This window comes from Schistocerca nitens, chromosome 2 (genome assembly GCF_023898315.1).
Source record: "Schistocerca nitens isolate TAMUIC-IGC-003100 chromosome 2, iqSchNite1.1, whole genome shotgun sequence".
In the NCBI taxonomy this organism is placed as follows: domain Eukaryota; kingdom Metazoa; phylum Arthropoda; class Insecta; order Orthoptera; family Acrididae; genus Schistocerca; species Schistocerca nitens.
This window is the reverse complement of record NC_064615.1, coordinates 193368083-193393250: the sequence shown is the minus strand read 5'-3', so window position 1 is coordinate 193393250 and position 25168 is coordinate 193368083. Positions and strand designations below refer to the sequence as shown.

Below are 25168 nucleotides of genomic sequence, written 5' to 3'. Positions count from 1 at the left end.
GTTGGTAATATTGGTATGAAGCACCATGCACAAATCACTGCATAATGGGTTTTGAAGTATACATGTAGCTGTTGTACAAGTAGTGCAGATGCAGGTTCTTAGTACTTAGGAAACACAAATCTGCATTTGAAATAGTATTAGATGCAACCATTTAACTTTAGACGGCCTTTCTGGTTCCCGGTTATCTCTTCACTTATGCTCTAGGTGGACTGTCTCCCACACCCATTCTTCAGGCCAAACTCTACAATGATTCCCTTGTTTCTCCCTAAAAGGAACCTGTGGTTACAAATGCCAAGCATACTGTCATTTATTTCTGTGTTTCTGTTGGCAGTACTGGGAGTAATATCTCCTGAAGCTCCAAAAGACCAGGTTATTTATATACCTGTGTTTCAGTTTGATGATAAGTGTAATGTTAGAAGAGTCAATCAACTATAATATTCTGACTCTCAGTTTGTATTTTATTATGTAGAACTGCATTGTTTACTTAATTGCAAAAGTTGTATATGTATTCTAACACAATTATATTTAATTAAAATGATTTTAATTTGACTCAGTACTTCCAACAGGTAAGCAGTGTTTGCCAAGAAACACACCACACACGCACCTTTTAGTAACAACTGTAAAATATTAGTAGCAGAGCAACATACCTATTTCATTAATTTATGCTCACTGGGATCATTCCCTTCACCTAACGTATTATGCAGTAACAGCAAAGATTGCAACCTGTTTATTTCCGCATATGCTCTGTCATGGATTGCATATTATCTTCCCCTGCTACCACATTTATTGTTCAAGTCCTTCCTTGCAGAATACAACATGTATTGGTGAAGCAACACTTCACAATGCTCTTAAAATCAATGTATGACACACAAAAAAGAAACGTGTAGTATTGAAGTAAAGTCTCATACTCACTCTCTTTAATCCAGCAGCACCATGCAGTATTAGAAGTTCCCTGATGACGAGTGGTTGGTACATTTCCCAGATGAAAGACAAATAATATATACGAAACTGAGAACGGTCTCTCTGCAGGCGCACCCATAGTTCAGGTGTCATCACAAACTCTTCGCTCGGGCCATTTGTTGAATTTGTCTCACGCTGAGCTGCTTCCGATCCAGATGACGCTACTACTGCTGTTGCTGCCACTGTGGTCGTTGCCACAACAGTTGTTGATGCTTGTGGTGGTGGCTCTGCAGGTTTCTTCAGTGGCACAAAGCTCAGCTGGGAGAGAGCAGCCATGAGATCACCCAAATGGTGCGAAACAATGATCTGGCGCAAGGATGGGTTCTCGGCGCACACAAGCAGGCCTCTTGTAACTGCAGCCAGCCGCTCATACTTCTGAAAAAACAGATGCTGTAAAACTTTAATGAAACTATGCAAAATAGTTTACCAAGAGGTTAAATCAAACAATGGAAACTCAGGGTAGGAATATCAACACTGTAGGAAAAGACAGAGCACTACTTATCAGCCCGAGATGCTGAAATTGGCAGTCGTGTGCATGAGGTATACTTGCTTGTGAGTGCGAATTGTCTGTGTTTCTCTTTTGCTGATTAAGGCCACGGGTGAAAGCTTTATGTAATTGTCTTTTAATTGTGCCTCTCTGCAACTTCGCGTGTCTTCTTTACACTAAGTAGGCATCTGTCTTTTCCTACACTGTCCATATTTTTACCAAGAGGTTACATCATCATCATCATCATCATCATCATCATCATCATCATCATCATCATCACCACCACCATCATCATCATCATCACCATCCTTTAACATATCGGCTCTTAGAAGTATAGGAGTGCCAGTTACAAGTATTTTAAGTAACTTACTAAGAAACACATCTGGTGAAGAATTATACCAAATGATATAGCAGGTAGCAGTTGTATATCTGAAGTTGCCTTCAAAAGTATTTCTTGACCCTCAAGTAGGCGCACCTATGTATAAGTGTACAGTCCACAAACAACATTGCCCTGTACCATTCCACTGTTGTTTTACAATTGCAAGCCCATACCTATTCCTTTATTCTTGCCTCAGCCAATACAATGGTAAGCTGTGCTGTCATATGCCCAATTGAGCAGCAGCAACACGCAACAGCAAGCTACGTGTGGAGGGGGGGGTGGGGGTGGGGGTGGGGGGTGGGGGGTGGGGGGGGGGGGAACAAAAAAAAAGAAAAAAAAATATTAAGACCCTTGCAAGAAAATGACCCAGGTTTCATGCTAGTGGCACACCCCCTCTATGAGGCAGCTGTCTATGAGATAATTAGCAATCGAATAACCGGATGGCTGTTATCTTCTGCCAACTGAACTGTTTGATGCTTCAAGTGGCTCATCACTATAACAGTTGCACGCAGCAGCAGAGTAATATAATGAAATTATATTTTATTATTGTTTAATTAAGCAGCGATTTAGCTCATATAAAGTAAACTAAAATTAAACTCCAGAATGATCTGCCAGAAAGTTTAAAATTAAACTGCAAGTTTGCTCATCCATGTTTACCATGGTAACAGAGACAGCTATTCTTTACATGTAACCAAAGCACGCCACACGCTCGCTTGTATTACAAAAAAGGTGCACCCACTCGAGGGCTAATCACAGTAATATTTCAATACCTGGCACCAAGCCGTGAATAATAAAACCAAAGACAAAAATTTAATATGAAACATATTACTCATAAATCAAGACAATATTATGAAAAGGATAGATTGCTACTCAATATATAGCAGAGATGCTGAGTCATAGACAGGCACAACAGAAATACTGCTAAACACCTAAGCTTTCGGCCAGAAGGCCTCCTTCTGAAATACACAACATACACATGCACATTCATGCAAAAGCAACTCATTCGCACATGCGCGCACACACAAGACCACTGTCTCTGGCTGGCCTCAGAGACAGCCATTGAAAGCTCAAGAATTTAATTCGAATTGACGTGGCTTAAAAACCGAGATGATTTGATTCAAGGTGGAAGATGATTGAGAGGGAGAGGCAGCAGGTGCACGGGATAGGGATGTGGCTCCAGTGAACTCTGTCTGGTCTCAAGCAGGGGGAGTTGCATGCTGTGCACAATGTGGAAGAGTGGATTGGGAGGGGAGATGTAACAAAGGAAGGAGGCCATAGATAAGAGGGTGTTGCAGGAGGAAGAGGGACGATGTAGAGAAGACGATGGTGCTGCAGGACAGGTGTGTTTGGTGCTGGAGCAGTGATGGAGGGGGATGTTGGGGCAAAGGCTAGTGGAGATTAAGGCCACAAGAATTACAGGGCTGAAGAAGACATTGCAAGGACAGTCCTTATTTAAGTAAATCAGATATGCAAGTATGGGGGGGGGACTGCTCAAATGGCTCGCACATTTCCATGAAACAATATTTAGACTGAACTTCTATTTACCCAGAAAGAATAAATTTAAAACAGCATTTCCTACAAAGTATTATACAACAAATCACCCAAGGATATTACAAAAATTGCTAAAACTTATTTAAACAGGCAGATAAAAAGTACCTATTACGCAATATATTCTATGCAATGGAGGATTACTTATACAAAGCAGTACAGATTTGATAAAAAATTTTAACATATATAAATACTAACAATAATAGGTTACTATGAACAGCACAAAGAATGCATTATCATAGCAAAAATAGACAAAGCCAATACCCACCACAATAGTACAAGTTTATATGCCCACTATCTCCACAGATGAGGAGATTAAAGAAATGTATGATGAGATAAAAGAAATTATTCAGATAGTTACGGGAGATGAAAATTTGATTGTGATAGGGGACCACAATTCGATAGCACAAAAAGGAAGAGAAGGAAAAATTGTAGGTGAATATGGACTGGGTTAAAGGAATGAAAGAGGAAGTCAAATGACAGCATTTTGTACAGAGCATAATTTAATCACCTTTAACACTTGGTTTAAGATCCATGGAAGAAGGTTGTATACATGGAAGAGACCTCGAGACACTGGAAGGTTTCAGACTGATTTATATGAAGGCAAGACAGAGATTTCAGAACCAGCTTTTAAATTGTGAGACATTTCCAGGAGCAGATGTGGACTCTGATAACAATTTGTTAGTTATGAACTACAGATTAAAACTAAAGAGACTGAAAAAAGGTAGGCCATTAAGAAGACAGGATATGTATAAACTGAAGAAACTAGAGCTTGCTAAGAGTTTCAGAGGGACCATTAGGCAATGACTGACTAGACTAGGGGAATGGAATACCGTGGAAAAATGGGTAGCTCTGAGAGGTGAAATAGTCAAGACAGCATCGATGAAATAGGTAAAAATACAAGGCCTAATAGAAATCCTTGCATAACAAAGGAGATGCTAAATTTAACTGATGAAAGGAGAAAATATAAAAATGCAGCAAACGAAGCAGGCTAAAGGAAATACAAATGTCTAAAAAATGAGATTGACAGGTAGTGCAAAATAGCCAGAGGACAAATGTAAGGATTTAAAAGTGTACTCCTAGGGTGAAGATAGATACCTTCTACAGGAAAATTAAAAGGCTGTTGGAAAAAAGAGAAGCAGCTGTATGAACATCAACAGCTCAGATGGAAAAATCAGTCCTAAACAATAAAGTAGGGAAAGTTGGAAGGAGTATGTAAAAGATCTACACAAGGGAGATGAACTTTAGTTGGTTGGTTTGGGGTATAAAGGGACCAAACTACAGGGTCATCAGTCCCCCTTTTGCCTGACGCAAGCAAGGCTCAAGGTACAGAAACACCCAGCACCACAGCTGAAAAGAAAACGAATGGAATGAACAAAATATGGGGAAATCATACACCACAAGGAAAAGCAGAAAAAGGTTTTAAAACCATAGAGCAGATGGTCTGGACTGGCTGTTCACAATAATAAAAGAGGATGAGCCAGCCACTCTGCAACACATTAAAATGTCCACCCCAAAGAGACAAAGCAAGATGAACACACGTAGGGAAAAGATGACCACAAAGACAAACAAATGCAAAGAAAGTGTGACAGAGTTAAAATGGAGAGAGGGTGGCGACCTCATAGAGAAAACTGTTTTGTGACTCACTTCACTTGCTATCTGTCCAACACAGCACTGTTCACCCATCTTATTGCATTCCAGTTAATCTTTCAAAATTAATTACAAATTACACACAGAACAAAGCACATAACACATTCTACATTCTCAATGAAGTATGTACATCCACTCTAACAGAGGTTTCACAACAGACTGACTACAACAACGCCACACCCAGCAATAAAGCACTTCTAAAATGCCACACCCAGCAATAATGTACTTCTTTATTTACAATAAACCTAAAAGTAAATTTTTATTACCACAAAACAAAAATGAAAGCTCCTATTGTTTAACATTGAATTATTAAAAACAAACTAAATGAACATTGGATGATAGTGTTAAATAAATATACGTCACAAATTTTATTACAATGAAACAATAAACCATTTAAATAGGCAACAGCCATAAGATTTGCTGTAGAGTAATGCGAATTATTTCCTCATTTCAAAAATTCATATCTTTGTTCACAGTCAGATATCAATGTTGAAATTTTTACAGTACGTTGCTATCATATAGCATCTGTGAAAAATCATATTTTTATATTCGGTCCCCCTGAGATAACTAACCCTAACCTTTACACAAGATGAAAATTTTCAAATTTCAAAAATTCATAAAAAATTAAGGAAACCTTTGTAAGTGTTCTTCCTCTATATGAGGCTAGTAATGTATGATATCTAACTACAGGAAAAAAATAAACTCTCATAAATCACTTCTTGTTTGTTATTTTTGCGCCTAAAAAGTGGATTTTTGAAAATTTGGATACCAAACTTTGGAGGTCATTTCGACTGGTTATTTTGTATAATAGACAATATTGTAGAGGACACTTTTCTAAAAGCAATCATGTCAATTGCAATGTTGTAACTTAACCCAGTGCAGAGATTTTCAAATTTTCGCTTATGTCTCCAGACTGAAAAATCGTCATGTGCCTACAAATAAAAATGGCCACCATCCAGTAAAGGTGCAAGATAAATTATTTTAAAAACTGTTTTGAACTTCTCAAATATAGAGCAATCACATATAAAAAATTAAAATATTTAAAAATGGTCAAGCAACTGTCACTGGACCACTTCACTTCATATGGATTGACCCTATATGTTGCAGACAGTTATTTCCTGTGTCATCCTTATCCTGACAGCCACAGCTTCAAGAGGTGTTTGAATGGGCACACGTTCACTACATACTGAACTCAGGACATAGACGCAAACTCCACTTGACACTCTCTTATAGTCGCTACGGTTCTTGTAATATCCCCTATAGCCGCGAAGAGCAGGGGTCCACATTTTCGGGAACCAGGTTTCCTGGAGGGTAATGCAGAAAGCAGGTGTAAAGCTGAACAGTTGCCGTAGCTCACCCAGTTGGTGGAAAAAACCGCAGCAATTCCACTGGAGGATGACGTTATCATGAGTCTGGGAAGACATGAAACATGCAAGGAGGCAGGTTATGCCTCAGGGTCATCTGCTGCAACTGACTGAGTATTTGTATCCACTCCTATTGTGGATGAGGCATTAGTGAGATCTAGGTCCTCAGAGGATGCTGCGCTCTCCACCTCATCCGCAGGTGCAGAATAGGTAGGGAGCGGTGGTGTTGGGGCCACCGGAGGGTCCTTTCTCTTAGCAGACTTCTTTGTTTGCTTGCCCTCTCACTTCTCTTTAGGGGCTTGCTGGAAGAACTTATCCGAAGTAGCTTCATGCATGGAGGAAGACCGTGAAGCTCTTTGTCCAGCAGCTTTTGGCTCTGTTAGCCACTGGTGAGTGTCTGCTGTGGCATAAGTTGGGAGAGAGGGTCCTAAGGGACACCTTCTGCACGAGAGGAGCCAGAGGAGGCTGTTGCTTCTCCAGCTGAAGGGGGGGGGGGGGCACTGTCCCCTGCATTTGGGCGAGGGAGGGGGGGGGGGCACTTTGTCTCAACGTAGGTACTTTGGGAGTAATAGGAGGAGATTTTCCCCCTACCACCAAGGGGGAAGATGTATTCTGGTGGCCCGCAGGGCCCACTGTTCATGGCACAGAGTGTGGTATGACAGGCACTTGTGATGGTGATGGTAATGTAGCTGCAGCATATGTGGATGTCAACCGAACGAGGCGTAATCGTTCAAATTTACGTTTAGCCTCTTGGTAAGTCAACCAGTCCAGGGTCTTGCACCCCATGATTTTCCGCTCCTTTTGGAGTACTGTGCAGTCTGGCGAGCAGGGGAGTGCTGCTCTCCGCAGTTGATACAAGTAGGAGGTGGCACACAGGGAGTATCTGGATGCAGTGGACGTCCGCAGTCTCTACATATGGCGTTGGAAGTGCAGCGGGCAGACATGTACCTTAATTTCCAGCACTTAAAGCACTGCGTAGGGGGAGGGACATATGATTTAACATCACAGCGGTAAACCATCGCCTTGACCTTTTCAGGCAATGAATCACCCTCAAAGGCCAAGATGAAGGCACCAGTAGCAACCCAGTTGCCTTTGGGTCCCTTGTAAATGCACCGGATGAAATGAACACCCCGCCATTCTAGGTAGGTGCGGAGCTTGTTATCAGAGTGCAAGCAGAAGTCACGATGGAAAATAAATTCCTCGACCGTGTTGAGGCTTTTATGGGGAGTGATGGAAACAGGAATATCACGCAGCTGGTCACAAGCGAGTAACACCTGGGATTGGGCTGGGGATGCTGTCTGAATCAAGACTGCACCGCTTCTCATCTTGGACAGCGCTGTCACTTCCCCAAACTTATCCTCAAGATGTTCAACAAAAAACTGAGGCTTCATAGGTAGAAAGGAGTCCCCGTCCATTTGCTACAGATTAAATAGTGAGGCAAATATTGCTCTCTTCTTTCTGTAGCCCTGCGTTCCTGTCATGGTGTAGCGAGGGAGGCAAATGATTTAGGGGCATATCTGTAAACATTGTACTCGATCTTGCATGGTTACCAGCAAGAGATGACGTAGTCTGCTTCATTGTGGGTCATCCACCCTGATACCACCCACTCCGATCAGGGGCTCTCCCCACGGACGCCACCCAGCCACAGTGAAGGCCACCTGGCATGATGGCCATTGCAGGGAGTCCTCATGCCCCACAAAGACAGGCATTTACTCCTTGGCATATGTGGGGAGTTTACAGCTCAGGCATCAGCAGTGTGATCCCTGTGTTGTCAGGAGGCTACCACCAAGGGGTACATGACGGCTCCACCACAACGGACTAGCTACTGTGCTGGATATTGGGTGCAGAGAAATCCAATAGTCATGGGGGCAAAAGAGGACAGGAGACAACAAAAGAAGATGGCATACACCAGAAAGTGTCCTCACCCATATAGTTGAATTGCAGGTGGAGATGTAAAGCCATGACCAGAGGTTAAGGAGATCGAATCTAAGGGCACTATGGATAACTCATGCACCACGTAAGGCGTCCTTCCCCATATGGTCCGCACGTCTGTAGAATTTAGAAAGTAGCAAGTCAAACCATAAAATGGGACCTGAACTTATAGGGCCGAAAAGTGAGACACTCCTTTTACGAGGTGTACCGGTATGAAATGAGCGTTTTTTTGTGAAAATGAAACACTAATTTTGAACTGAAAAGTAAAAACATTATTCAAAGTACTTACCATTGCTTTCTAAACATTTTGCCCACCTTTCTGGCAATTTGTGGACACCACGCCAATAGAAATGTTCGTCTTTTGAAGCAAATCAATCAGACACCCAATTTTCGACTTCTTTGTAGAAATCGATGTGTCCCTCAGCCAATGCGTGTCTCATTGATGAAAAAAAATGGTAGTCGGAAGAGGCCAAGTCTGGTGAATATGGCGGGTGGGGTAGCAGCTCCCAGCCAAGTGTTTTGATTGTATCCTGAACCAGTTTTGCTTTGTGTGCAGGTGCCTTGTTGTGTAAAAAAATTACTTTGCCATGTCTTCTGGCCCATTCTGGTCTATTTTCGATCAATGCATAGTTCAAATTGATCATTTGTTGTCTGTAGCGATTAGTATTCACAGTTTCACCGGGTTTTAGAAGCTCATGATACACCACACCTTTCTGATCCCACCAAACACAGAGCATTGTCTTCTTGCCAAATCGATCTGGTTTTGCAGTCAATGTTGATGGTTGTCCCGGATTAACCCATCATTTTTCCCATTTAGGATTCTTAAAATAAATCCATTTTTCATTGCCAGTAACAATTCGATGGAAAATTGATTTTCATTCATGTCTTTGAAGCAAAATTTGACAAATGGTTTTTCAGTTTTCCATCTGTCTTTCATTCAATTCATGTGGCACCCATTTTCCACACTTTTGGATCTTTCCCATAGCTTTCAAACGATCAGAAACTGTTTGTTGTGCAACATTTAGCATTGCTGCCATTTGCTTCTGACTCAAGTATCATATTCATCCCATATTGCTTGCAATTCGGCATCTTCGAACTTTTTTGGTGGTCTTCCACGTTCTTCATTTCTTACATCAAAATCATTATTTCTGAACCATTGAAACCATATTTTGCATGCTGCTTCTGATAGAGCATGATCACCATATGCCTCAACAAGCATTCGATGCGACTCTGAAGCACTTTTTTTCAAATGAAAACAAAAAATTAATGCTTTCCGCAATCATCACTTTCTGGTACAAAATTCGACACTGTTAACAAGATGAAAACATATGATGTTGTTTGTTCCATGACTTGATGTATACTAAATATCTTTGACAGCTGTCATACCAACCAAATAAAAAGAAATTAAGGCTCGTTCACCACAAATGTTCCCTATCGACACATTTGCATCTTAACGCTCACTTCATACCAGTACACCTGGTAGTCACCTCTTATGACAGGCAGGGATACCTCAGGCCTATTCTAATCCCCGGACCCACAGAGGGGGAGATGAACTTTAAGGCAATGTTATAGAAATGGAAGAGGAAGTGCAAGATGATGAGATGGGAGGTACGATACTGCAAGAAGAATCTGACAGAGCATTGAAAGACCTAAGTCAAAACAAGGCTCGGGGAGTAGATGATATTCCATCAGAACTACTGCTTGCCCTAGGAGAGCCAGCAATGACAAAACTGTTCTACCATGTGTGCTAGATGTATGAGACATGCTAAGTACCATCAGATTTCAAGAAGAATGTAATAATTTCACTACCAAAGAAAGCAGGTACTGACATATGTGAATATCGCTGAACTATCAGTTTGAGAAGTCATGACTGCAAACTACTAACATGATTTATTTACAGAAGAAGAATGGAAAAACTGGTAGAACCGGACATCGGGGAAGATCATTTTGGATTCTGGAGAAATGTAGGAATGTGCAGGGCCATATTGACCCTACAACGTATCTTAGAAGACAGGTTAAGGAAAGGCAAACCAACATTTGCAGTATTTGTAGACTTACAGAAAGCTTTTGACAATGTTGACTACAATACCCTCTTTGAAATTCTGAAGGTAATAGGGGTAACATAAAGGGATCAAAAGTCTATTTACAACTTTTACAGAAATCAGAGTTGAGGAGTATGAAAGGGCAGTGGCGGTTGAGAAAGGACGGTTGAAGTCTACTTCCAATGTTATTCAATGTGTACATTGAGCAAGCTGTAAAGGAAACCAAAGAAAAATTTGGAGTACGAATTAAATTTCAAGAAGAAGAGATAAAAAAACTTTGAGGTTTGCCAGTGACATTGTAATTATGTCAGAGACAGCAAAGGACTGGAAGAGCTGCTGAACAGAATACACATTGTCTTGAAAGGAGGATATAAGATAGATATAAGATAATCAACAACAAACGCAAAATAAGGATAATGGAATGTAGTCGAATTAAATCGGATTACGATGAAGGAACTGGTAAAGGACACGAGACACCCAAAGAAGTAGATGAGTTTTGTTACTGTGGCAGCACAATAACTGATGACTAAAGTAAGTGACAATATTAAATGTTGACTGGCAACAGCAAGAAAAGTGTCTGAAAAAGAATTTTGTCAACATCAAATATTGATTTAAGTGTTAGGAAGTCTTTTCTGGAAGTATTTGTATGGAGTTTAGTCTTGTGAAACATGGATAATAAACTGTTTAGAAAAGAAGAGAGTAAAAGTTTTTGAAATGTGATACTACAGAAGAATGATGATGATTATGTGGGCAGACCACGTAACTAATGAAGTACAGAATGGAACTGAGGAGAAAAGAACTTTGTGGCAGAACCTGACTAGAAGAAGGGATTGGTCGATAGGACACATTCTGAGACATCACAGGATCATCAAGTTAATGTTGGAGGGAAGTATGGGAGGCAAAAACTGTACAGGGAGACCATAAGATGAATACAGTAAGCAGATTGAGGAAAGTGTAAGTTGCCGTAATTATTTGGAGATGATGAGGCATGCACAGGATAGAGCAACATGGAGAGCTGCATCAAAACAGTCTGAAGACCACCACCACAACAAAACATCATTTCACGTAACACTTTCACACTATGTTTTTTCCTTCTTTGTTCTTTTTCTTTTTTGGGAAAACTTACTCCCAGAGTTACAGAATGTGTAATGCTAAGACCTTTTCCTCTTACTGAATTCAACACTGTGTTTATAGAGGGATACTGACTCACCTTTTCAGGCTAACAAATGGGAAGCTGCAGCACACAAAATAGAAAATGAACGTCATCACTATGGTTCTGACGCAGTTGATACTGCGTGTAGTTACATTCTGAAACAATGTGTGTTTAGTGTGTGCACTGGCTGGAGTCAGAAATGAGGGAACAGTGTAGCATTAGCCTTTAACATTATTAAGTAACTTCTTTGCAAAACAGTACTGAACACTACAGACAAACCAAATGAGGCAGCACTGTTTTAAACAGCTCAGCCTTGTATTTAGCATATTGGAAGTTCCAATCTTCATACAGCCATCTTGACTTAGTTTTTCTGTAGTTTCCCTAAAGCACTTCATGCAAACACAGTGTTTCAACAACTGGGCTAAACCTTGTCTGTCCCATCCTTGTCAAACTACACCTAAATGAATGTAAATGCCTGTATATATATGCATTAATTTTTTTTTTTTTTTTTTGTAATACCAAGACCTGTGCAGTATCCTTGTAAAAGTGATCTATGGCTGAATACTACTACTTGTACTACTATAATCCAAATAGCATGGAGTGTGAAGCAGCCACTGAAATTTAAAATTTTGTGTTCAGCTATGTGTTCTGCCACCAGGTAGTCAACTCTTCTCATGGCTGCGGTCTGGGGGTTGGACAGGATGGGTAGCTGGTTGGTGATCAAGCCCAAATGAAATGCTGTGCAGAAATTACAATGGAGTTGGTATGCACTGCAAATGGTTTCACAGGCGACCTTGTCTCCAATACAATCTAAGATAAGCCTGTGATGGGACTAGAGTAGGATGTGCTGGGTGCCCTTGCACCTGGGTTTTCCACAGGAATATGACCCACGAGGCACGGGCTTGTAAATACACTCCTGGAAATGGAAAAAAGAACACATTGACACCGGTGTGTCAGACCCACCATACTTGCTTCGGACAATGCGAGAGGGCTGTACAAGCAATGATCACATGCACGGCACAGCGGACACACCAGGAACCGCGGTGTTGGCCGTCGAATGGCGCTAGCTGCGCAGCATTTGTGCACCGCCGCCGTCAGTGTCAGCCAGTTTGCCGTGGACGTACCGCCGAATTGCTCAACACGTGGGGCGTGAGGTCTCCACAGTACATCGATGTTGTCGCCAGTGGTCGGCGGAAGGTGCACTTGCCCGTCGACCTGGGACCGGACCGCAGCGACGCACGGATGCACGCCAAGACCGTAGGATCCTACACAGTGCCGTAGGGGACCGCACCGCCACTTCCCAGCAAATTAGGGACACTGTTGCTCCTGGGGTATCGGCGAGGACCATTCGCAACCGTCTCCATGAAGCTGGGCTACGGTCCCGCACACCGTTAGGCCGTCTTCCGCTCACGCCCCAACATCGTGCAGCCCGCCTCCAGTGGTGTCGCGACAGGCGTGAATGGAGGGACGAATGGAGACGTGTCGTCTTCAGCGATGAGAGTCACTTCTGCCTTGGTGCCAATGATGGTCGTATGCGTGTTTGGCGCCGTGCAGGTGAGCGCCACAATCAGGACTGCATACGACCGAGGCACACAGGGCCAACACTGAATAGTGCACGGTACATCCAAACTGTCATCGAACCCATCGTTCTACCATTCCTAGACCGGCAAGGGAACTTGCTGTTCCAACAGGACAATGCACGTCCGCATGTATCCCGTGCCACCCAACGTGCTCTAGAAGGTGTAAGTCAACTACCCTGGCCAGCAAGATCTCCGGATCTGTCCCCCATTGAGCATGTTTGGGACTGGATGAAGCGTCATCTCACGCGGTCTGCACGTCCAGCACGAACGCTGTTCCAACTGAGGCGCCAGGTGGAAATGGCATGGCAAGCCGTTCCACAGGACTACATCCAGCATCTCTACAATCGTCTCCATGGGAGAATAGCAGCCTGCATTGCTGCGAAAGGTGGATATACACTGTACTAGTGCCGACATTGTGCATGCTCTGTTGCCTGTGTCTATGTGCCTGTGGTTCTGTCAGTGTGATCATGTGATGTATCTGACCCCAGGAATGTGTCAATAAATTTTCCCCTTCCTGGGACAATGAATTCACGGTGTTCTTATTTCAATTTCCAGGAGTGTATGTGTGGCATAAGGGTGGCGTAGGACATTGTGTTCATGGGTGGGCAGCTGAATCCTACTTTGGGAAGGATGTTCTTCGTTTCCAGACACAGTGATAAATAGTTGAAGCCCAAGAGGATGATGTGGTACAGTTGTTGCACTCTGGGATGATACTGGGTGATGATAGGGGTGCTCCACTGCAGCTGGTTACTGGCGATGTTTGGAGGATTAGAGCTGTGTGTGTGTGTGTGTGTGTGTGTGTGTGTGTGTGTGTGTTGGCGCGCATGCACGCGTGTGTGCGTACATGCATTTGCGGCACAGGAACATATATGCGGACTATGTTTGGGGGATAAAGTCTACCTGCGAAGGGGCCTTCATAAGGTCTTGACAGGGACAGAGGTTTGAATGTAGCTACAGAGGGGTTGAAGTCAATGTTCAATAAGACAGAATACTGGGTAAATGTGAAGGAGATGGGAAAGGTGTTGAGGCTGTGGTGGAATGAGGATAGAGTGGCTTGGTCCTGGATCCAGATTCTGATGATATCAATGAGCCTGAACCAGACAGGGGGTTAGGGATTTTGGGTGGGTACAAAGGCATCCTCCAGATGGTCTGTAAAGAGGATGGCATAGGGGGGCTCTAGTTAACATACACAGATGGACAAAACACAGTAAATATACAGCAAACACACTGTAAATATACACAGAACATACAACCAATAGCATATTTCAACATCACTGAGGGATTATCACAAAGAGCCTACATACATTCTACGAATCTTTTTCAAGTAATGAAATGAACTCTAGAAGATACCATGATTGTGCACTGTCAAAATGTTTGTTAACCTCATAAATAATCACCTATCAACGACAAAAAAGCAGAGGTGCACGCACACTGGATATAAAACATACAGCCAACAGAAAATCGAAAAAATTTCATTTATAGACTGATCAGATTTATCAGGGAGCTAAGAATCCACTTATGCTCTAATAAGAAAGGAAAGAAAAAAAGGAAGGGGGGAGAAAAAAAAAACAAATTTACAGTTTAAGATCACATTAATGATATCATTAGACATGGAGCACAAGTTCAAAATGGGGAAGTAAATTGGCCATGTTCTTCTGAAAGGAAGAATTCCAGCATTTGTCTTAAGTAATTTGGGGAAATAATGAAAAATTTAAATTTGGAGGGGGGTTTGAAACCGCCAGCCTCGTTTTAACGAATGTGCCACCTCACTGTTTTGAGAAAGGAATATCGCTACAATTTCTTAAGTCAACTTGAGTCTATTTGGAAATGAGCCTCGAGAAATGTATGAGGGAAAGTAGTGATAGAATGCTTGCTTCCACTCAGTCATTGCTACAGTTAAACACCACATGGAAGATGGAATATATTACACTAGTCACACACTAGAAGAAATTCAACAACTTCTACTGGTAATGACATAGGACACTGGACCACCAAATACTATTTTCAGATATCTATGAAAGTGTCAACACTGTAGCATTAGAGTGGCACAGCATACACAGAATAGTATCATAGTGAAAAAGTCTGATTTCATTACTGGAAGAAGACAGCCCTGGAACAATGTGTCATACAAATGAGTTTTTTCATAACACATGTGAAAACACGAGATATAGGAAAGGCAAGAGCTTTAGAAGTAGCAACTTTGATCAAAATCACAATATACATTCTTCATAAAGTAGTGTACATAGTATACCTCTTATTAGTGGAGAAGGAGAACAGTCATACAGTGGCCCCCCACAATGTACTTAACCACAGTGTACAAATGTATTACACTGGAAACAGTATGCCACTGTAGATCACATGACAACTCCCAAAAAACAAAAAACAAAAAATCTGATTGTTCTTCTACTACTACTGACAATCGCAGGGAACAACTAAGAAAAAAAAAAAAAAAAAACTCTCAAGGAAGACATCTGAGTAAATCTAACCCATACTTTCATTGCTTAAAATGACAGCATGGACAATGAACTTTCGGAAACACTTAACTCCTCAGAACAGGACAATAAGAAAATAGATTACCTGTTTCTTGTACCTTCTCTTGCCTCTGACTTATAAACACTGTTACCTCATTCCATTCCATTCTGTCTTCTTACCCTTTCTTTCCTCCTACCAACAATTTATCAAAACATGACGGAACAGTGACTGGGAATACAATGAGTGTGGTGGCTGGTTTGTTGATTTTATTTGTGGAGTCTGGCATGACATGCATGGATGTAGACCTGAAGGCTCCTAATTTCTGCCACTGTGGTCTATGGTGAGAACACCAGTTGAAACATACAGGAAAGATTGGGGGGTGGGGTGGGGGGAGTCCTTTCCATACATTCTTCTCCAGATGGCAATTTCACTTCCAAATAGTGTAGCACATTGTATTTGGTATCTGTTTCACGTTGTAATGAGGCAAGCTGGGATATTTTTACTTCCCCTCATGTTTTGCCATCTGCCTCCTTAAAATTCGTTTTTTCACTTGTAACTAATTATGATTAACATACATTATTATAATCTGCATTTTCATAAAAGAGAAAGGTTGGCCCTAAGTTTTAAGGAATATAGCACTAGATCTAATGTCTAGTTTTATGTATGTAATTGAGTTTATAATTTATTCTGACTATTAGTTTATTCCGACTATTCATAGTTCGTATCAGCAACTGTTTTGTAACTTAAATCCTATTGTTGTTGTATAAACATATATAAATTCTGTAATAATTGTAAACATTTGGAAGACGAAATGCTAGTATTCTTAAAGTATCTATATGGCTCTAGTCAGAAACATGTTAGCAAAACTAGCCCTTAATTAATTCCAAAGTAATTAACAGTTTTGTCAAAAGTATTGTTTGTGTAATGATATCTGTTAATTTCATCATTTAAATAAATAATTCGGCTTAACCCTTGTAATTGAAGAAGCTGTTAAAAAGCACCAATTTTTTGATGTATTCAGTTAATTTAAAGAGTTAAGTTTTAACTGTAATTTCTGTAAATTAAACTTCAAACAATGTGTAGTTTCAGCACCTATTTTTGTGATGATATCTAAGGACCCGATTTTTGGTCATGAGACAGTCAGCCCACAGCCGAGTTTCAGACGAGAAACCTATGTTGGTTAGAACAACAACAATGCTTCAACTTAACTGTGGAATAAGTGTTAAACAATTAGGGCGTGTGTAAAAACAATGACAGTGTCTGCTCCATAAGTACCTTTCTATTCTCCAAGAACTGTGAACTTTGTGGTTAAGTTTTTTACTGCTCATAAATTTACAACAGTAAATTATTGTAGCAGTATGTGGATGTTCGCCTGCCAACTATTAATGAGGCTTATGGAAAGTTAAACAATAGTGCACCGGCCATACTAAATGTGTGTATGGGGGGTTCTGAAAAGTGAAAGTAAACATCTGTGAAATGCAACTGTGCACTGTGCTACATTATTTACCATAGTCAGTGTCCAAATTACAAACCCCATTTTTCAGCCAGTATAGCAACGCAGTACATCAACACCGAGGACAACAAATGATGAAACAAAGAAGGCAAACCGTTACAAGAACCACCACACCCAGAACCCTCCAAAGAAATTTAAGTCTTCCATCCATCTTACCTACTACTAATTTTGAGAGTTCATACTATTTTATTTCTTTTGTAATATTACTGTTGAAAAATTTAAATGGTGTGACAGTCTATGAGTTTACCACTTTGGTACTGTTGTTCGAAATAATCAAAGACTTCTTATTTCTGGACACACCTTGCTTTTGTCTATAGTGTGTCCCAGTAGGAATGGTCAATATTCAGGGATATGACAGGAATGATCATTAGAAACTAGAACGTCCACTAACTGTGGGCTTTAAAAATGCATATCTTACGAGCCATAATCACCTTCTCATTCTGGGTACTGTGAAACACATCTCTCTTACTTAAAAAGTGCTCATAACTTTTAAGGTATGCATTTTTGAGTCCGTGTTTATTAGACTTTTTGCTTCAAATGAGTGTCCTGTCATATCCCTGAATATTGACCATTCCTCCTAGAATGCCCTATATTTAAAAAATGCAAACACTTTCTAAGCAAATATCAGAGTTGCTGCCCACAAAATGAATTGTTTATACATACTTAGAACAGAATAGATCCTCTTAAACTACTCTGGCCCACCGAAAGTTACACTCATTTCTATTTATCGTTTATTGTCCTATCTACCCTACCTTTTATCAGTTAAAAGTTATTAAAGAACGAGTGTGTGCTGAAAAGTAATGCATCCGAATTTTAATATGAAAACTTAAAACTTTTTAAACATTATTAACATCCTACATATTTATGTCTACATATCTGCAGCCCTCTACCACTAGAGGGCTCCAAATTTTAGCATGCAATATGTGTACATGTTAGGTAACACTGTCTGTGTGTGAGAAATAGCATGCCGTAATTGAGTTTTGAATTTGAGGATTTCATCCACACATGGAGCACCCTCTCCTTCAGCATGAAAATGTCAGACACCACATGAGCACTGCAACACCCACAAGAATCTGATGCCTTGGGTTCACTGCCAACAACCATCCAGAAAGCTGTCCTGAGTTGGCCCTACCCGATTTTCATCTGTTTCCAGGACTTAAAGAATACCTTTCAGAACTTCACTTTGATAGTGATCAAGCGATGCAAGCAGAGGTGAGATTGTGGCTCGTCAACAAAGTAAGACATTCCACAGTGACAATATCAACACAAACTGGTATCTCGTTTGGAGAAATGTGTTCACTGCCAGGGTGGCTATGTTGAGAAATAAATATGTAGATGTGAAGAACAAAGATGTGCTACCCTTCATGATATTACTGCACTTGGCCTCTCCTGTTCGTTGCTGGAAACATATGGTGACACTGCAATAGACAAGTAAAGCGGTGACTAAGGAAAACACATCACACTATGAAAGACTAAGGCAGTTGTGCATATATTACCAAGTGGTTTAGCTTGTCCTCATGAAATATCATGATAAAAACTCACAGTAAGCTGACCAACATGCCTACGCTCCCAGATGCAATAGTTGATTAACAAAATGTTAATAAAGTTTGTTTTATTTAAAAAGTTTTAAGACTTTTCACATAAAAAATTCGTACATTTATCTTTCAACATGGAAAGCAGAAAGGTGGAAGGAGCATATAGAGGGTCTATACAAGGGCGATGTACTTGAGGACAATATTATGGAAATGGAAGAGGATGTACATGAAGATGAAATGGGAGATACGATACTGCGTGAAGAGTTTGGCAGAGCACTGAAAGACCCGAGTTGAAACAAAGCCCCTGGAGTAGACAAAATTCCACTGGAACTACTGACGGCCTTGGGAGAGCCAGTCCTGACAAAACTCTACCATCTGGTGAGCAAGATGTATGAAACGGGCGAAATACCCTCAGACTTCAAAAAGAATATAATAATTCCAATCCCAAAGAAAGCAGGTGTTGACAGATGTGAAAATTACCGAACAATCAGTTTAATAAGCCACAGCTGCAAAATACTAATGCGAATTCTTTACAGACGAATGGAAAAACTAGTAGAAGCCGACCCCGGGGAAGATCAGTTTGGATTCTGTAGAAATACTGGAACACGTGAGGCAATACTGACCCTACGACTTATCTTAGAAGAAAGATTAAGGAAAGGCAAACCTACGTTTCTAGCATTTGTAGACTTAGAGAAAGCTTTTGACAATGTTGACTGGAATACTCTCTTTCAAATTCTGAAGGTGGCAGGGGTAAAATACAGGGAGCGAAAGGCTATTTACAATTTGTACAGAAAGCAGATGGCAGTTATAAGAGTCGAGGGACATGAAAGGGAAGCAGTGGTTGGGAAGGGAGTGAGATAGGGTTGTAGCCTCTCCCCGATGTTATTCAATCTGTATATTGAGCAAGCAGTAAAGGAAACAAAAGAAAAGTTCGGAGTAGGTATTAAAATCCATGGAGAAGAAATAAAAACTTTGAGGTTCGCCGATGACATTGTAATTCTGTCAGAGACAGCAAAGGACCTCGAAGAGCAGTTGAATGGAATGGACAGTGTCTTGAAAGGAGGGTATAAGATGAACATCAACAAAAGCGAAACGAGGATAATGGAATATAGTCGAATTAAGTCTGGTGATGCTGAGGGAATTAGATTAGGAAATGAGACACTTAAAGTAGTAAAGGAGTTTTGCTATTTGGGGAGCAAAATAACTGATGATGGTCGAAGTAGAGAGGATATAAAATGTGAACTGGCAATGGCAAGGAAAGCGTTTCTGAAGAAGAGAAATTTGTTAACATCGAGTATAGATTTAAGTGTCAGGAAGTCGTTTCTGAAAGTATTTGTATGGAGTGTAGCCATGTATGGAAGTGAAACATGGACGATAAATAGTTTAGACAAGAAGATAATAGAAGCTTTCGAAATGTGGTGCTACAGAATGCTGAAGATTAGGTGGGTAGATCACATAACTAATGAGGAAGTATTGAATAGGATTGGGGAGAAGAGAAGTTTGTGGCACAACTTGATCAGAAGAAGGGATCAGTTGGTAGGACATGTTCTGAGGCATCAAGGGATCACCAATTTAGTATTGGAGGGCAGCGTGGAGGGTAAAAATCGTAGAGGGAGACCAAGAGATGAATACACTAAGCAGATTCAGAAGGCTGTAGGTTGCAGTAGGTACTGGGAGATGAAGAAGCTTGCACAGGATAGGGTTGCATGGAGAGCTGCATCAAACCAGTCTCAGGACTGAAGACCACAACAACAACAACAATGCCCTCTTATGTTAAGATACTCAATATGAGGGTATCTATATCTTCAGTCAGCATTTTGGTAAAATACTGAAAGTTTTTTTGAGATCTAGCATCCTCATCCTCATTGACGAAACTTGAAGCTGACAATATACACTTTCTTTTACTCTTTCTATAAACTGAAGTGATCCACTTTATTTGCCAATCACAGCAGATGACATGAAAAACAAGACTTTTTGATAAATATGTGCCAGGAAACAGCCTGCTTTCACAGTGCATTTAGCATCAAATCTAAAAGAAATTCCGTCATCACCTAATGCCTTTCCACACCAGTTTTAATCATTCTCAGTACCAAGATTGATTGTTTCAGTGTCATTTATTTACTACAAGTGTGCCATGGGCAAACAATAGTACATTAATAGGATCCTCATGCATGAACACATTTAAAATGTAGGATTTAGCATTTCTGTTTTCTGCCTCTTGTATTCACCTCCATTATGTCTCAGATCAATAAGAGATTGGATCAAACCGATCTAGAACTTTCAGATAAATTTTTTGCCAAAATCTGGCTATGCTAATTGTTGCTTGTTTCTTGCACAGTCCTAATCATATATTTATATACATTATTTTCTATTAGTTTACTTATTTGAAACAATCATCTTACAATATTGATTTTTCCAACATGCTACAAAAGTTGAAAATAAATTGATAGCAGGGAGACTTTTGGGGAAAATTTAAGTGTATATCGACAGAATAGGCAAATGGGTAATGAGTGTGGCGTATCTGTCACGTTACACATGAAACTCGAATACACCAAGATAGAGTTTGCAACTGATTGAGAGATTGATAGTGCACGACTCAGTATCAGGGGTGGTCATAAAATAGTACATGGATCCTTCTATTGTCCACCAGACTCATCTCCTGCTGTAACTGAAAACTTTAGAGAAAAACCTCGTACATAAGTTCCCCATCATACTATAATCATCGATAATCAATTGGGAAAATTACAGTTTTGTTAGTTGTGGGCACGACATCCCGTGCAACATTACTAAATGCCTTCTCTAAAAACTGCTAGGAACAGATAATTTAGAGCTGCCACTCATGATGGAAATATATTGGATCTAATGGCAACAAGAAGGCCTAATGTCTTTGAGGATGTCCACATCGAAAATGGTATCAGTGACCATGATACAGATGTGGCAACAGTTATTAGCAAAGTACAAAGGGCAACCAAAACAAGCCAAAAGATTTTATCTTATATATGTTCAGCAAACTAGATGAAAATTCAGTAGTGTCATAGCTCAGTGAGGAGCTAGAAACTTTCAGCACAGTGCAGGAGCATGTGGAGAAACTATGGCTCTAGTTAAAAGAATAATTGACCATGCAATCTGTAGAGATGTGCACAGTAGAACAGTTCATAATGGCAGGGACCGTCCGTGGCATACAGTCACTGTACAGAAACTTCTAAAGAAACAGGGACTGCTGCATAATAGGTGTAAAACAAAACACAGGACTATAGAGAGAGGGTTGCTGAATGGAATGCGTTTGGCTGTCAAGAGAGCAATGCACAAAGCCTTCAATGACTACCATAGCAGAATATTTTCAAATGATCTTTCACAAAAGCCAAAGAAATTCTAATCATATGTAAAGGCTGTTAGTGGCACTGAAGTTAGTGTCCAATCATATTGGAACTGAAACTGTGGGTAGCAAAACAAAAGCTGAAATGCTTAACTCGAATGTTCCTTTACAAAGGAAACCCCAGGAGGATTGCCCTGATTTAATCCTTGTACCACTGAAGAGATGAGCGAAGTAAAGGTGAAGAGATGAGCGAAGTAAAGGTGAAGAGATGAGCGAAGTAAAGGTGAAGAGATGAGCGAAGTAAAGGTGAAGAGATGAGCGAAGTAAAAGTGAAGAGATGAGCGAAGTAAAGGTGAAGAGATGAGCGAAGTAAAGGTGAAGAGATGAGCGAAGTAAAGGTTAGTGTCAGTGGCGGTTGAGAAACAGCTGAAATTGTTGAAACTGAAGAAAGCTCCAGGGCTTGAAGGAAACATATCAGATTCTATACTGAATTTGCAGCTGAGTTAGCCCCTATTCCAACTATAATCTGCTATAATCTGTTGTAAATCAATTAAACACAAAACCATGCTCCGTAGTTGGAAGGTACAGGAATCCCTTTCATTTTCTATACTGAATTTACAGATGAGTTAGCCTCACTTCCAATTATAATCTATTGTACATCCTTTGATCAAAAAACAGTGCCCAAAGTTGGAAGAAAGCACAAGTCGCACTTGTCTATAAAAAGATTAGTGGAAGTGATCCACAAAACCACCGTCTAATATCCTTGACATCCATTTGTTGTAGAATCTTAAGAATATGAGGTATCTCTAACAGAATGACCTCCTCAATGCCAACCAGCATAGAGGCCAGGAACATCAATGATGCGAAACTGAACTCCCACTTTTCTCACACAACACACTTAAAGCTTTGGATCAAGGCAATACGGTCGATGCAGTATTTCTTGATTTCCGAAAAGTATTTGACCCAGTACCACACGAACGCTTATTGTCAAAAGTACAATCATATGGAGTATCAAGTAAAACTTGTGACTGTCCTGAGAATTTTTTGATGGGAAGGATGCAGCACGTTATCTTGGATGGAGAGTCATTGTCGGATGTAGAAGTAACTTCGGGTTTGCCCCAGGGAAGGTGTCTTGGCACCCTTGCTATACATGTTGTATATTAACAACTTTACAGACAATATTGATGATAACCTCAGCCTTTTTGTAGAGAATGCAGTTATGTATAATGCACCACTATCTGAAAAGAGCTGCATAAATATTCAGTCAGATCTTGATAAGATTTGAAGACTGACAACTTGTTTTAAAAGTTCAGAAATGTAAAATTGTGCACTTCACAAAACGAAGAAATGTAGTATCCTATGACTATAATATCAATGACTCACAGTTGGAATTGGTCAACTAGCACAGATACTTAGGTGTAACAGATTGTAGGCATATGAAACTGAATGATCGCAAAGGGTCAGTAATGGGTAAAGCAGGGGGTATAATTCAGTTTATTGGTAGACTGCTGGGGGAAATGCAATCAGCCTACAAAGGAAATTGCATACAAATCACTCATGCGACCAGTTCTAGAATATTGCTCAAATGTGTGGGACCCATATCAAATATAACTACCAGGGAATATAAAATGCATAAAGAACGGCACCACAATTTGTCACAGCTTTGTTTGACCCATGGGAGAGAATCAGAGAGATGCTGAAGAAAGTAAACTCCCACACTCGAAGATAAATGTAAACTATTACAAGAAAGTCTACTAAAAGTTTCAAGAACTGTCTTTAAGGGATGACTCTAGGAATATACTACAAACCCTCATGTATCTGTCACATAGGGATCATCGTGAGGATAAAATTAGATTAATTACTGCACACACACACACACACACACACACACACACACACACACACACACACACAGGCATTTAAGTAATCATTCTTCCCACTCTCTATACGTGAATGGAATGTGAAGAAACCCTACTAATTGGTAGAGCAGCACATACCCTCTTGCCATGCACTTCATAGTGGTCTGCAGTGTATGCATGTAGATGTTATCATTATACCAAGGCGTGTATTTGCCCTCTTATTATTTTACTTGGTATGCATTTATTTGGAACATGATTGGCTGTGTTTGAACTTCTAACCACAACACTTTTATTGCACATAGTAAGTTAGCAACTACCACACAAGCACACACAAGCACACACACACACACACACACACACACACACGCACACACACACACAGATACTCTTCATAACTTTCCAGGTTACCTTTACACATTTTCTGATGACTGCCATAGTAATAGCACCATGGACACATCCATGTGTATTTGGTGAGAAAATGTGGGTATGCCATAGCCCGATCCACGAATGACGGCAGTTCGTGCATATCAAGATATGGACAGGGATTGTGTTGTTACCAATTCCAAGCAACAGCTGCAGTATGTGCATGCGTATGCTTTGCACTTGAAGAAAGCGTATAAGCCTGCAAATTATGTCTATTGTTTCCTTAAGCAGAATTTGTCGCTTGTTATCACCATCGATGACAACTCGCAACAAATGGAATAGAAATTATGTAAACAACTCGCTACGATCACATTTAATGCTCACACTAGCTACAGCATTCACAACAGAGCACTCAGAACACTACTGAATGCCTATTGGTTGTTGGAGAATGCGTGACATAGGGACACAGAACACGCTTAAGCTCGACTGCCATCATTTGTGACTCCAACTATAGCAGCTGCAGGCCTAAAATATTTCTTTCACAAGTGGGCTGTAATGCTAGTTGTTCAAAGCTATTGCCTGATATTGCTTTCAGTATTACTTCACAAGACTGCCTGTTCTCAGCATAATATTGTATGTGCAGATTTTTCAGTTAGTACTAGGTAAATAACAGTAACCCACTATCACCATATTGTTTCAATATTTTCTTGTTATCATATTCAAGCTACATTTGAATGAGTTTATGATCATCATGACAGACGTTTACTTGACTTCACTGTCAGATTACTTTGGTGATTTGCTAGATCTACTATTTCTATCTGTAACTTTAAGCACTACATGTCCTGGAGGAGGAGGAGGGGGGGGGGGGGGCGACATGTCAGTCTTTCCTATATACATTATCTGATCAAAAGTATCCAGACACCTCTTAGTGGAAATTAATATAGGCGTGTCCATTCTTCGATTTTATGAGACACTTGACAGTGCTTGGGACATTTTCAATGATGTTTCAATGACC

The 25168-nt window shown here is 40.5% G+C and overlaps 1 protein-coding gene across 2 annotated transcripts in view; it reads right to left on the bottom strand.

The window, feature by feature from the left end:
- LOC126235887 (transport and Golgi organization protein 6 homolog) overlaps positions 1 to 25168 on the bottom strand; it is a 107869-nt gene that overhangs the window by 67377 nt on the left and 15324 nt on the right. The window contains exon 4 of one of the 2 annotated variants that reach the window (XM_049944815.1): positions 913 to 1350. In XM_049944815.1, the coding sequence (XP_049800772.1) occupies positions 913 to 1350 (438 nt within the window). The remainder of the gene's footprint in view (positions 1 to 912; positions 1351 to 25168) is intronic. The other variant, XM_049944816.1, reaches the window with a different exon arrangement.